At 30.9% G+C, this 16,519-nt stretch overlaps 1 protein-coding gene across 1 annotated transcript in view; it reads right to left on the bottom strand.

The window, feature by feature from the left end:
- Window positions 1-11,239, bottom strand: part of LOC131845191 (tetratricopeptide repeat protein 28) — a 78,793-nt gene extending 67,554 nt beyond the window's left edge. The window contains exons 1-2 of the mRNA XM_059194233.1: window positions 10,986-11,239; window positions 1,756-1,810 (exon numbers count right to left, since the gene is read on the bottom strand). Of these exons, the coding sequence (XP_059050216.1) occupies window positions 1,756-1,779 (24 nt within the window). The 5' untranslated portion in view covers window positions 1,780-1,810; window positions 10,986-11,239. The remainder of the gene's footprint in view (window positions 1-1,755; window positions 1,811-10,985) is intronic.
- Window positions 11,240-16,519: the final 5,280 nt, after the last annotated feature.

Genomic DNA, 16,519 nt, shown 5'->3' with positions numbered 1-16,519 from the left:
CACCACAAATAAGCAAGTCACGCAGAACTTCTACGTTCACACGTCCACCGCAATATGGCTGAACAACAGTAAATGCTAATGTATAATCGACATTATGACGAAATGGCTTATGATGTATGACGACTTCAGCTTGATGAACAAGATACACTAACTATTTCCTGTGGATTTATAAGAGCGATATCCCTAGAGATGTCCTTGTTTCTTAAATTACCAAAATCTAAATTCAAGATACGTTTGATATAGGCACTCTATGAAAAATTTTAAGATTCTAGAGTGAAGTTACTTATCTTTTCGTAAAAGAATAACAACCATATTCAGTTTGTAATAACAGTAGAAGTAGGATAGTAATATCAGTAGGATTAAAAAAACTTCTATTACCAATTTAATTTTTCATAGTCCCTGAAATGAAATATATAATATATTTTTCATCAACTCTTGTGCATTGATTTTACTTGTATTTCTCGAATATTGCTGTCAGTGTTCAATATATTCGCTTAATGTAAAAATAGCTTTATGCTCAGTTCGAGCATAAAGCTATTTTTACATTAAGGTGTTAGGCTTTTCATAAAATCATAATTTATGAGGCCGTAAATGGTATTCAATAAATATTACTTGGACACTGAGAGATGTCTATATCTGCCGTTTATTGCAAATGCATATTACCACCTTTTATCCCGTTTAATAGATTTTTTATGTAATTTCTATATGATAATTTTGTGATTTAATAATAGGAACAGTATAATGAGATTTGATCATTTAATACTATATATTGGGAAATGAAAAGTAACGTGTAAATGATATCTAGGAGTTAAGTTTTTTCAGTGTCTAGCCGATGTACTCTAGAGAATAATTTCGATATTATATAATTGAATTACGTCGTTTCATACTTTTTCGTCTATTTGTAGGATTTGATACGATTACATATTTTTTCAGCTTCTTGATTCAAGATTATCTACTATCAATAGATAATCTAGAGTAATATTATAAACGAGAAAGCGTATCTGTCTGTTACTTTACACTGACCATCGAAACAGTCTCTATGTTATCTCAAAAAAAGTAGGCGAAGTAGTGGTTAACAGCCTGTATAAAATATATTTAATATGAGAACGGAAGATAACTGTAGCCGCAGGAAACTCATAGTATCTAGTTGTGTTTATGTAGTGTCTATATAGGAATATGATAAGTGGACAAATTGCTATCTAAGTTACTTTCATGTGCATACCATACAAGCTCGCTGCCATCTCTGGCATTCTTCAAGCAATAGTAATTTCCAGTTGGAAATCTACTTTCTACGTCTTAATATTATATTCAGCTCAACAATTGCCCTAAAATGTAGTTGAGAATTACTTGTTTCATCTACTGAGGAAGGAGCGGAAGAATTGAATTTAGGTATCATTAACATTGCTTTTCCATATATGAAAATTGCATTACATATAATATATTAGATTAGTATATTAAAATCTACCTACGCTGATGGTTTCTATATTATTCAGTCACTATTAACCGTTAATTACCGTTTTAAATTTCTTGTATGGGAAAGTAAATATTACAAAATGGTACGAAGACAAGTACAGTGAGTTTTACTAAGTAGGAATGAACATGAATTCGAATCGAAAAATACCTTTTCTATTCAATATATATATTTGATCGACTCATTCGAAAATGAAATCATTACATAAAAATATAATAAATTATATTTATGAATGTACATGATACTTTTTGTAACCGATAAAAATATTTAATTGGATCACAAACCTCAGAGAAATCTCTTTGTGACATCTTATTGTTGCTATCCTCTTCTTAAACGAACCTGGAACGATAAAAATTTAGTCAAAAACAATACATATGTCGTATAATTATGCAATCAGATCACTATGATCGATTTATTTCCTTTAAATACTATTTTACTAGTGTATATGTCGTAGTTTGTATTCATACTAAGTTTTAAAATCGTAAAATTGAACAACATATGTTCAAAAGAGCAACTGACAAGTTTTTGCCAAGCCTTGCCCAATTCTCTGGGCAAAATCTACATTCCAAAAATAAAAAAATCTTCACCGAAGCATTTATATCAAACTTATTTGACTTAAATTTATTTCTATTAGATCTTATTGTACTATACAATTTTTTTTACCATACGTTAATTATTAAATTCATAATGTGACCGTCTTAAGTTCATCCCTCAGCTCAGGTCATGAAAGACTATATTGCGTAACGAAATTGTAAATAATTTAATCATATGAATCACTGCAGACGCGTAAGACTAACTGCACAGACATATTTTAAAAGCTGTTTCCGCTGTACAAGGGGCAACAAACTCGTCTGATGCTCTTATCAAATAAAATATTAATTTTATGAGCAGATTTTGAATTTTAAATGTGATTAAAACTATAACTTCATACGATATTAAAACATTTTGTTGCATACAAACTGACTTCAGTCGTAATGAAATTAGTATTTATTTATTAGTACATGTATGTACAACATTAGTAGGTATGGATCAACATCAAAATAAACCTAATTGATTGAAATGGCGATGATGTAGCTTAATAGGTATACACACAAAAAATACAGTTGAATGAAGCTTTTCCTTATCCTATTGAATTTGGTAGAAAAAAATTAAAGGTGTATATGAAATAGAGATTTGGAATTTACTTTCAATATTTATTGTACCTATCGCAGTTTAGCGATGGGAGAAAATTTAATATTGGATCCTACTTAGTGCATATTAGAAACTGTTAGATCAATCTCCATGCGATTCCATTCGGAACTCGTCGTAGTAGATGCTTGCTGATCTAATGGGTTAATTCCTTCAACCAAAATGCAGTGTAAAGTAACATGCTAAAAAAAGGAGAGAATAAGCCCACATTGACGACTTTTCACGAAAGCTACCTCGGATTTTAAATCATTAATATTATAACTTCGCTATATTCGCTTCTATCGTTAGTCTTAATTTGTAATAATTAATTATATTAGGGGATTTATTTTCACTTAAAAGCGACTTCCTAAGTTAGGCGGATGTTAAAGAGATTATTTGCAGTTCAAAATATTAATAATATCGTTTAATAATTGCTCAACATATTTAAAAATGAAAGTAATCACTCGTAAAGATAATATTAAAAAACACAAACACTAATTGATGTTGTGAATGTTGAGATTTTGGGTATATTACAATAACTTACTTTTGTAATCTATGTTATGTGTCTAGTTATGTGTATAAATAAACTCAAAATTTACATTATAGATTTTAAAAACTCTTTCACTGTTTGAAAGGTATGTTATTTCAAAATGACTTGAAGTTTCCAAATATTTTGTACTTTCACTTTTTAATGATATATGGTGGACATAAGTAGAAGCAGTAATGACCACTGCATGCAATGCAAAATGATACTTAAGTGTATCAGTCGTGAACATAAATGAAAGAATTATGGCCAATATAAAATATGTAATTTCGTTCGTTACAAGTCAATTTTCTTAGTAAGATATACTTTGGATATTTCAGTATGACGATTTCAAGAATTCAGTATGTAGAGTCTTATTGTATAGCTTATATATAATACAAATCACTTCCTCTGTGTGTACGCTTAAATCTTTTAATCTACGCAATAGATTATAATACAATTTTCAGTAATAGATATATGATTCAAGAGGAAGGTTTATAAATATGCGAAGTCAGAGCGTGCAACAAGTCCTTTATAAAATATTCGAGGGTATCAAATCACACACAAGAATTCTACACACATTCTAAACATACCTGCTATTAATTGGTAACAAACTTAGCATTTATTGATATAAGCTTCAATTTTCTTCAGCAAGTATGTAAGTTACAATTTATGCCTCAGTATCGGTTGCTTATAAGTTAATAATTATTGCTTTAATGTGCAATTTTGTGGAAAGTAGTCCATTTGATGACTCGTACCTACTTCTGTATTATAAACTGAATTGTAAATATGTCGAGTTAAAGATGAAATTTGTACAACAAGTCTAAGGGGATATCGCTTGCTGGTGGTCGTAGTAATCTGATGGCACTTAGCATCCGTGAGTGGTCGTCAAACTTGGTGCTGGTCAGCTCAAATACAGCGCATCTGCATATTAATATGGATCATTATCCATTTTTACTAATAGCATATTAATGAAATGAATTAGTAAGTATGATTATAACAAAATAATATGTTTTTTAGTAGTAGGTATGTTTCATAATATATAAAGAAAATATTTACTAAGTTAATATTATTTAAGAACTCCCGATATTTCGACACTGCTACATATGTCTTGATAATGGGTTGACTGGCCAAGTAGGTAATTTGTTCTTTGCTGGTTTCTTGAACAACAGAAAAGCACTTATCTATGTTCATATGTATGTCGCTAATATGATAGATAATAAGTATTATTGCATGTTTATTTTTGACTGAAAAATTCAAATATTTAAGATATTTAAATTGAAATGTGGTGGATTCGTTAAGTATAATGATCAATTTGTGTGGTAGGTATGTATACATATTTTTTTAGTTTATTTTTTTTACTTATTTCTTTCTCGAGCAACCTTATAGTAAATATTCCATTATACTAGATATTATACATATCAACGTATATATGAATTAGACGACGTTTTAAAATTTGCTATAGTTTTAGCCCTTAAGAACACCAAAGACTTCGCCATATTTTTGTACAAGTAAGTTTATCTTGTCACTATCTCGAAAGAAGAAAAAAGCCATCCTAAGTTAAAATACAACCATTAATGCATCTCATAAACATATATAAAGATATAGGACTTTCAGATGAAACCTATAACCAATTTCCATTCATTTAGCTAAAAAATTGTTGTTCCCCGTGAGAAAAAGGAACCTAGTTGTCACTGGAAGTGTTAAAAGCAACAATGTAACCGAAGTGAACTTATGTAATGCTCAGCAATAGTGCTATTGCAATGATTACGGGTACATAAAACTGGCTCGTAAACGTCCTCCCAATGCATCTATTTTAGTTTACGGGTGTAGCTCCAGGAACACGTTTATTTGCTAAGATTTAGTACATAAGTACATAGGTAATATCACGTTTCTATTACGACTTTCAAACTGACTAACCGTTTGACCTGTACTTGATGAATACGTTAATATACTAATATTTTTTAAGAAAAAAATTCCCTGACCGTTCTATTGATGCAATCAGGTAACATAATAATAGTATAATAGTACATTTTTATTTTAGATTTGAATTACATTATATTAATGTTAATGATTTAGGTTTATAACAACTGTAGTATATCGGCGTTTAGTTTGTTTCTGATTAGATGATATATTATATGCAAAAATCATATTTTATATATTAATTAGTAATAATTATATATATTTTTATGTTAACAAAATTTCTTAGTTTTCTAAACTCCGTAAGTATGTATTTACTAAAATAAAGGTTTGAGGACGAGTACACTCTGTTATACAAATCATAATAAAACAACTGTATCTACTATATATGTTTGTACTGAAAATGTTGCCTGATGATACTAAAAATATCCATATTTCTATTAATCAATAGAAATTGCTAACATAATTATTTCAAATAATTTCACTAGCAATATCTATCTTAATTCATGTTTTTCACCTTGGAGATTGTTATTACCACAATATTACCGTTATTGCCGGAAATAACGACATTACTTACTAAATAGTTCGGATTGTCGTTTGAAGAGCAAGCTGTGGTCTCATACATGTAATTAACTAGTAAACAGTGAACGGAAATAATTTGAAGATATATTTTTTTAAGGTACTATTCTATAATAACGGACACATACTTAGCCGTTGGTTACCCATCTAAAAAAAGATGTTTTAAGTTTGTTGCGTTAAAATATTATAAAAAAATAAAGATTTTTTAATTTAAACAGTTCGTGTTATAGGTACTAGATAACTGATATTTAAACACCTAAATACATTTTTTTCGTAAATACTTACATGTATTATGTATGTATTCTCATAAACTAATAGTATAAATTTATATATATATTTCATAGAAAACATCCAGAACAATACAAACGTATGTGTACAAATATTCCCATTATACGAGGAATCGAAGCAGGAATCATTGGAAGTAAGATCATTTGCTAAACCGCTAGACCACCGACGCCGTCAATAGGTTTTAATTTTAAAATATTAACAGTAAAACATAAAAAATATTTGTTTATTAAAAAATTTAAATATGTGTAATTCGATATTTAACGGAGAACAGATTTTCAAAGATAGTGGTTATGCTACAGCAAAAACTATACATCCAAAGAAATACAAGAAACGTGACGCATAATGTATATTTAAAATAACATTACGTACTTATATGGGGGTACCTTATATTTCAAATTATGTTTGATTGGTCCGCTCACGAAACTTCACGTGCGTCTAATGAGCACCGCGCCGGTCAATACGATGTTAGAATTTGAATTTTTTGACCACCTGGCTACTGTTTATGGTGAATAGCTCGAAGGCAAAGGTGTTTTTGTCGGTTGTAAAGATCTACAAAAAATTTAAAGCACTCGTGTATGTCAACGAATTTGGTTTTTGTGTTTCGTTCATTCTAGATTCTACCGTGACTTTGTTAGTGTCAACTAGAGCTAATAAATAATCTCGATTAATCATCCATGATTGACTGATAATGTTAAATTATTTCAGGATAATTTTTTATCATGTGAATTGAATAGCAACCAATCCGATGTTCCACCTGACCGAAAATGGCAACCATTGCCTATATACGTGAATAGTTTAAAAACATCACATCGTTGCGTGCAAAAACCATTCCAAGGAACAAAGATTTAGGCTAATATCTGATTGATACTGTAAAATTATTTAGGATATTGAGATACTGAAATATATATAAAACACTCAAGGAAGATATTTTTAGTTTCAGGATAAAGGATAAAGTGCTAAAGAACCTGTCGTTAGCGCTTTATGAGGATTATCCACAATGATTTCCATTTCGGGTAACTACGGTGTACCAATGGGGCCCACTAGTCCCCAAATAACTAAAAAGATATAAAACTCTAAAGAAATATAATAATATTTAGTTTAAAGTGACGCGGGGCTGGTCTACGGTGCTCTTCAGGTACAGTGGAGGCTGTCGCGTGAGCGATAAGTGGCCGCCTCAGGGCGCACGCGCCACAGCCAAAGCGAAAGACAAAATACATGCTACCTGTTACTGAGACGAGCTAACTGCATCAACATAATCACCGATCAGGGTTGCCATCCTTAAAAACACTCTCCCTCTAACAATCTCATCATATTTTAACGTCGGAGTATAATAGGATAAAATTGAGGGAGGAGATTAAGTCCCCAATATTGACAATATTGGGGACATAAAGCTACAACTCTACTGGAATCAACCATATTTAATTCCTGGAATATTCGACACGATGTCTAAATGATTTAACGAATAACGAACAGCACAACTATACATACAGTTAGTGACAGCTAGTGGTAGATAACTTCACTAGAGTGGATTCCATAGGTAATCATTATAATAGTCAATAAGTCTTCTTTTACGAGTCCAGAAGATTCTTAGTATCTTCGTAAGATTCTTAGAGGTGTGAGTGTGACAGATAAGGCTTATTTACAGTGAGTACACTAACTAAACAAGATGAGCCATACATGAAACTTGAAAATAATATGTTTATTGATTTAAAATATAATATTTATTAAATATCGTATTGTAAAAGTAACTTTCTTTGATACTATACTATATCCTCAACTATTATCTAACTCTCTAGTGTCCATAGGCCATGGTAACCATTTGCCATCAGATGGGCCGTAAGCTTGTTTGTCACTATCATAGTATAAAAAAACCTCAGTGGTCTAGCGGTTATTTACTTTCAAATATAAAAAAAGATAGAAGATAAAAACACTTATATTCATGAGTGAGAATGGTGTTTAGATGATATATCATGTATTAAAAAAACTATTTCTTTCAGTTGTGAAGTACCCATAAAATAAACTCTGCTTAGCTTGGGACTAGATGTCACTGTGTGAATTGACCAGATTTATTATTATTATTATAAATCAATACATCGTACACAATTTTATAAACGTCATCAAACCTCGTGTACAAAGCATTCTTATTCGTATTTGCTTGGCAACCCTGCCACCGACTGAAGCCATCAACTCATGAACGAGAGATTTGAAATATTTGTTTTTTTTAATGAAACAGACCAAGCTAAGTGAGTATGATATTAGTAGGTGCATATTAAGCTTTCTATTGTCATCTCCTGTATATAATGACGATAATTGACGTTATTTACATTAGTTTGAATTACAATAGTAGTGACGGAATGCAGATGGACTTTTTTTAGTTACGGACTCATTTTTAATTTGACGCACTTTGTATTTGTACTTTTATTTGTGACTAGTTTTTCAACGCGTTTTTGTTGTAGTCACCAGGACATTTTTATATAATTGTAATGGAAAATAAACGAACAGTAAACGTGAAGGTAAGTGATAATAGTCACCTATATACATGAACAGGATCATGAACATTATATGTGACGCCCCCAAAATCATTCTTTACAATTCCTGAGAACATAGATATCATGCCAGTGGTGGCAAGGGTGTGATAAAGCAGTGAAATTACACGATACCGCTTCAATGCTTTATTATAAACTGTATTTTATTATTAACTTTATTATAAACTGCTGTAATTGTAAACGATAAAAGGTATCGTATAATTTCACTGCTTTATCGCATCATTCAGTCGAAACACATGTTAAAAAGCAAGCTACTTGGCATCTGTAATATTGCTGTGAGATTTAAGCATCCACATAGATGACATTGCGATCTACCTCAATCTAACTTATATAACACACAGTTCGTAATGTATTGTATTGACGAAGAGTACTTACAATTACAAGTTAATTTAAAATTCGCTTATGTAATACATTCGCTTAATTTGTTAAGATAAAAAAAACAAAAGTAAAACAACGGACAAACGTCTAACAATGACGACCGTGACTCGTGAGATTTTTTTAACAACACAATTGATAAGCAACAACATGTAATCTATTGTAAATGAATTTCAATTCTAACAATGTAAAAACTAGCTATACATTAGTCGGAAGGTTTTTGTTGTCCAATGTTGTAACTATGTAAAGATGAAATAGGTATGTTGTGGCAGTGAACTAATTTTTATAAATATAATAATATCAATTAAATTCATTATATAAGTTTTTTCAGTAATAAGATTAAGATATATTATAATTAGGATAATGGTTATATTTTTGGCTGATCGAAAAAATAATAACATAACAGTAAACAGATAAAATACAGGCACTCTTTTTGTATATATATAATATTAATAAATTGGTATAAAGATCTATCATTTGCTTAGTATTTACATATAGAGATCTGTTCAGTTTTGTAGTACATGGTATAATATATTGTAATATAACAAAACTTAGTTAATGTTACTGATTAAAGACTGAAAAAATTAAAGTATAATACCTATCTATATTCTCACAAGTACAACGATGCAATAAAGCAATGAAAATTGGTTATGACCGTAATTATATGTTTTCCGCATACCAACCTTACGTTTCCGCATATCTTACGTGTAACACGAAGTCAACCAAAATACAAGTATGCAATTTACAAGTCCATATAGGGTGCAAGGCAATGCCTGTGGATACAGTGCAATGAGGGGTAACATTCAAAACAATGAAACCAATTTTCCACCTTAATCGAATGCTTGCGATAACTCGAATGCCATATCGTTAAAATACGCTTATTCGTGAACGTTTAAATTTAATAGTTTGTGTCTTGTTAACTTTAAATAGTATAAAGAAATTCGCATATCGTATAAGTGATATGTATGTATGTATGTATCTAAGTGAGCCAATTATTGTAACCTTAATACCTTAGTATGTTTAACGAAAATAACTCCGTTTAAACATGGATTTATTCGTGTGGTTAAAGGATAACAGCAGAATATGTTCTCATCATACAATATCATCAGGTGTTGTATAGAGGTGAATAAGAGAAAAAAAACGTAAATGAGTTAGTAAAAGAAAAGGATATTATATATAAAATTCTTCTAGCCTTTGTGGAACAACTAAGCAAAAAAATTTTTATAACAAGTTATAAAGACGTAATAGTAATTTTTCATATGGAATCAAGGGTCCTTTGAATATTTATTTGATGTATTGTATTTCTCATATTGTTAAAATGATAGAATAAGACGAATGTACCACTATCGTAAGTCTATCCGATAGATTATGTATTTTCGTAGTTCTTTTGACTGTAGTTATACTTTGTTTTGTACTGAATAAACATGAAAATAAAACCTCTTGATGATAAACCTTCGCTATATACTTGTTAATGGCAAATATATTTGTATAAACATACAAAAAACAGTCGAAATTAAAACGTCGAAACGTCTTTTACCAATCGGTTGAAAATGTGACTTAGGAACGCGTTGATGTCTTTTACTCCGTACGTAGAGATCCCGCGTATTTTGACATAACAACACTTATACGATTTATTGGTGATTATTATTGTTAATTTTCAAGGGTAAAACTGTCATAATATTGTCACTTTTATTATAACTAATTAATAAAATCGCATAAATAAAATTTCAATTTCAGCTCTGGCTGAAATGCTCATTAACGTGATTATACACTAAATTATCAGTGGATTTGATGTAAATTTATATATTAGTTGCAATATCGTAGACTGCAGTAGATCGTATGCTTAGTTAAGTCAACGCAACGCATCAAAACAACTTTCTAGACCGTTGACTCCAGTTAGAAACTGACGCTACTACTACACGAGTAAACTTCAACGATTAATATAATTAACAAGACTATAAAACACATATAACTTATTTTGTTAGAAATCATAAAACAAAATATTTGCGGAATCTGAGAGCATGTCTCTGTAACACATTAAGCGTGCTTATATATTGTACTTACAACGCACACACATAAAAGTTTAGAGTTTAAAGCTAGTTTAAGTACAACTTACCATCACGGCCTTTGATTTAGCCCAATTATAAACCCATTTCTTGGTTCGTATACAGCTATTACCGACACACAAGCGGACAAACAAAAAATATCAATCGTAAAACACTTTACATGTACACAGATAGCATTTTCGAGGCTTTTCTATCTCCACTACGGTTTTAAAGTCTTTTAACTGGTGTAACTTGTTAAAATAATCACAGTATATAAACTTAAGTTGTATATTTTATTATTGTTTCATTATTATTTGATGATTTGTTATACTGTGAACGGCGGCGGTAAAATCGACGTTGGCCTGCGTACGCGCAGACTCTCGCACTGACTGCCGGTTTTTTGTATTGCCAGTACTTTAATGTGTTGAAGCTACTAAGGATTACTGTATAATATTCTGTCATCTGTGTACTGTACTTGTATAATAGTAAGGGTTAAAGAGATCGTAGTAAAGCAAGATTTGATTTGTTGAACTTCTTGTTACGGTATTTATTATTTAACACTAAACAAACGACTTAACAATGAATTCATTCTATAGGTAAAGCATTTAGTTGAATTAACATAATGATAAAAAGATTATTAATCATAGGTATATAATACATTAAGCTAATATAGAGCAAATCGGCTCTTTACAAGCAGAAGTGTAATATCTTAATTTACGTATTAACAGTAATACGTAAAATAAGATGAATGAATAATTAAAATAATTTACTATTATATTGCTATATACATTATATGTAGCATTACCTGTAGATATTATGTTATCTGTGCTAGCAGCTAGTAGCGACCCGCCCTTGTTTTGCACGGACAGACTATGTAATGGAGGTTAAATAACTCTAAAGTTATAGGACATTAATAACACACAGACAGACTTATGTAAACAATAACGATTTTTGTCTGTTTATATATAAAAATAATTATATATAACAAAAACGGGGAAGACTCCATGTTTTGTTATATAATTATTTTACATATTTACCTTTCTTTTATAATAAAATTGTTATAGATGACAAGTTTTAGTTTGCTTACTATAAAGATTAATTTCATGAAAAATAAAATTACTACCATATTAGTAGTTTCTTGTCAATCTGGCAGAACTAATAAACCGCCATTACTGTAATAGAAAGAGACAAAGCATACACGTGTCGCACTTTATGCCGGAATGTGACCCGCTATCACCTTGAAGGCCGCAAGCTCGGTCCCTCAATGAAAATAAGAGCTTCGCGGCTGAGCTTACCAGTACTTGTAGACAAGTGGCAAATATAAGAAAAGTAATAATATATCTTCATACCTCTTACTCCAGATGGGGTAATCAGAAGCGTTGACAACTGTCGACGTTATGATACACGCAATACATGGCATGAGAGCATATTCAATTGTTTAATCGGGTATATATAATAGAATCCAACGTCGCGTCGCAGGGACCTAGCTTATTGCCTTCTATATATTTAATTTAGTGTTGTCGGTGTTTCAATCAGTGGAAAGTTAGTCAGAAATATAAAATGACAGGCCAAGTTTTTGTATCAACCAAGTATGTGAACTCAAGGCAGATAGTCGGATAATAAACTTCTAGGCCACGACGATATCTAGTATCGACATTCTTATGTCGGAATTATAAACATTACATGTGCTATTATTAGTAAAAAAATAAGTTTAAGTCTTCAGTAAAGTTATCTATATATGAAGTATCGAAGACAGAGTTTATTACTAAGTATGCTATAAAAAGAAAAGAATGGTGATTTCATTTTCTAATTCATCAGTATCTATAGGCCCCTAAAAATACGAGTACTTATAACATGTGTATGTTGTTATTCACGCAGTCGTTAAGCATCGATTGCCCACTATTTTTTATTTTCTTACCAATTGTCAAAAATATTTACCCATATTTCCTACAATTAGTATATATAAGTAAAATTAATATTTGCTACACCTGACTAAGTTAAGAAAATTTTGTATATAATGAATCGGCGCACTGTATGGGAATGTATACTATGAAAATACGTAGAATAAGTGAACAATTTAATTATATAATAAAAAATATGATGTAAAAAGGTATTTTAAAATTATAAATAAATAAATAAAAGAAAATAGAAATTCTAACATCAAAGGAGTTGTCGGCTTATAATTTGTAATTAAAATTAATACAACGAGCCCCTGCATAAGTTCGGAAAAAAATATTTTATTCAAATACATATATAAACTAAATATGCCAGCCAATGTGTTTCAGTAGTTTACATTATATTCTCATGACTGTTATCCCAGGAGAGCTATTTCCAACTGTCGGCGTTGTAGGGAACGCATTAAATAATATGCACGGATTTTGTTTTTGTTTTCTTAACGTTTACGTGTAATCTTTGTCTACAAGCTGTGTAAATAAACCACGATAGTTCACGATAGCTGGTCAAATTTTGCAATAGATCTTTTTAGGTAGGTACCTATTTATTCTCTACTTTTCTCTTTACACTACGAGAAAATTAGAGAAAAAAATATATAGGTATCTAATATTTGTTTTGACTCTTTATTATATATATATATTTTTTTTGTTCTCTTTTTCGCCTTATATTTTATCACGTATCCATGCTTTATTAGTAAATTCAGGTAGTTATAATAATTAACTTCTGTGGAATACAGGCCACTTATTTAGTCTATAACCTAGTTTATAAGCTTTATATTTCGAATACCAAAATTCTATTCTAAATTGTCACTACAATCTATCATCACCGCAGCCCGGAAGACGGCCACTGCTGGACATAAGCCTCCCCGAAAGATCTCCACGACGATCGGTACTGCGCTGCTTGCATCCAATGCCTTCCAACGATCTTGACCAGATCGTCGGTCGACCTTGCTGGAGGCCTTCCCACGCTGCGTCTTCTTTCTTTGTAATATACTCCTATAATAATATATACATATATATACATATATATATATATATATATATATCCTACAATTCCCTGGTTTCCTTCATCGCCCACACCTTATAAAAAATTGAAAGTTACGAAACTTATGAAAATTGCCATAACCATTTCTACAGGGGCTTAATAGCGTTGCTAATAACTTTCATTTGAAAAATAATTACAAAGACTTGTAGAGCATAATATTACGAGTCTATTATATATTGTTCAACTAACTAATGTGCCCTGTTTTGGTAAATACAATTTATTATACTGTTAACCCTAGACAACATATGGTGACACTGTAAACTGCGAGTAAAAATTGTCATGGCATCTCGCTCATGTCTGTATTATAAAATAATAAGTTCTGTATTTCCTACTCGTAATAAAACCACTGCAAAAATTAAAATAAAACCATGTTTGGTATAATAGAAACACCCCAACAACATCCTCTTAGTAATGAAAACTGTTAACCCTCAGGTGTAATACTGTCTTTAATTATAACATATCGATCCCGAACGAAATTGTCAAACTTTACTAATCAAACAAAATAAGCCACAGCTATAAAATTCCACTGAGTATCTGAAATCATGAGAATGGCAAAATCGCAGATAAAAATTGGTGGCAGCCATTTAAAATAAAGAACAAAAAGAAGAAATGGTAGAGCATGATCATCATTTCTTCTTTTTGTTCAGACCATGCATGATTGTATAATCATAAGTAGTTGTGCGGTAAGAGTGAAGTCCATTCGTGGTACACAACAATGGAATACGGAAATGCCACATCTCTTTATAATACCGTATTACGGCGTTAAGTGTTATAGTGTATTGCATAGTGAGTTGAGGTTCTCGCCCATCCTTCTGACGGCGTATCTTCTGGGAGCCTTCAACCGCTACATAACGCCTCCCGCGGGTTTAGAGCGCCTTTTGCACTCATCCCCATTTTTCGTCCAGTGATGCAGAAAGGCCAGCTATGACCTTTAACATTAGAATAGTTTGAATAAAACATATGTGCTAATAGTAACTTAAGTTGTCCAACCATTAGATAATAGCAAAACGATATATTGGCCTGATATACTTACTACATATAGATTGATAGCATGTATAGTACCAGTTTGTGCATAACTCTTTATTGTAGGTCAAAATGTTTTATGAAACAAAAACATGACTTTGGATAACAATAAAACAAAGGTAGGCACCTACATGGGTAGGTAATAAAAACAACGATTAACAAAATATCAGCAGCGACTAGCATCCCACTACTTGCATGAATTTAATAAGTACCTACCTATCCTGATTGAGATAATGTATTAATCCATATATATATTAAACTAAACTTTGAAATACGTCCAGTCTAAGAAACCTTTTAAATTCCTCTATGAAGTCAACAATAAATGGCCAAAGAGTAGCTTTTGGCCTGAAAAATTGAATATGTATTATGATCAGACTATTGCAAAGATTTCACGAAATTAAACGCAACATGACATTACTGACATTGTCCCTTAGCAACTCAATACTGTCATACACATTCCGGACATTCCAATGTTTTCAGTTTTGGTTACTTTAACCTACGTTTAGGGTATTTTTTATATACAATTCCGTTTTTCAGTTAATAAAATTTATATTTCCAATCTCCTATCTAATCCTAATTCCTATCTATATAATATCATAGATTTTTTTTCATATTTAATATATATTGGTATAATTTTTGTGCTTTGTTTGTTAAAGTATATACTTATATATAGTATGTATAGTGTGTAGTGAGTGCTATGAGTAATGGAGTATGTTATGACGGCATGACAGACAGAGAGAGCATTATGCAAATGGCCATAACGGCAAACTTGTATGTTTTTAGTTTTACTGCCAAAGTATGCTAATACATGTTCCACACATTAAAATTATGCCAACACTTTTTTAGGTTTAAATTTTTTCAACAATCTTCTCTCCTGTTTTCTGTAATATATTGTTTGCTACGACATGAGGGGTAATAAATACCAAATATAGGGTAAAATGAAATAGATTTAGCAACACTGACATTTTGACGTTTGTGTCGACTTTTTGGCGGGAAGTCAAATTGAGCGGGTGTTTTAAATTTTCTCCTTTTTGATTTTTTTATTTTAATTGTAATTTTATTGTAAATATTGTATATCTTATTGTATATACCTAAATAATAAATCAAGCAAAGAAAATGAGTGATAGTAGCGACGGGGGAAACCCCGTCGACCGTGGAAAAAGTCAACGCGGCAAAAAACGGAAGATGTCGCCGAATCATTTAATTATATCCGAGGACTATAAAATGTATACAAAACCCAATTACAAAAGACAGTTTCCTGAAAATCATAGTGTAGATTGTGTTGTCTATGTAGAATCTACAGAAAATGAAAAAGTAGGGAATAAAAACCCCATTACTTTAACAAAGTTATTCACCGAAAATGTGAAAGGCATTGCAGGTGTACACAGAGTAAACGCCTATAAAATAGGTGTGACCTTTCGAAAGCCGGCACCAGCCAATAATTTTTTAAAAATGGACAATTTTTTAAACAAGTATAAATTCAAGGCTTTTGTACCAGCATATATCACAGAAAAAACTGGTATCATAAGATACGTACCGACAGACATGTCCAACGAAGATATTTATAAAAGTATTAGTTGTGATA

This window comes from Achroia grisella, unplaced genomic scaffold (genome assembly GCF_030625045.1).
Source record: "Achroia grisella isolate CSIRO2021 unplaced genomic scaffold, CSIRO_AGI_Agris_v1 utg109, whole genome shotgun sequence".
Taxonomy (NCBI): Eukaryota; Metazoa; Arthropoda; class Insecta; order Lepidoptera; family Pyralidae; genus Achroia; species Achroia grisella.
This window is presented reverse-complemented; position numbering and strand designations above follow the sequence as displayed.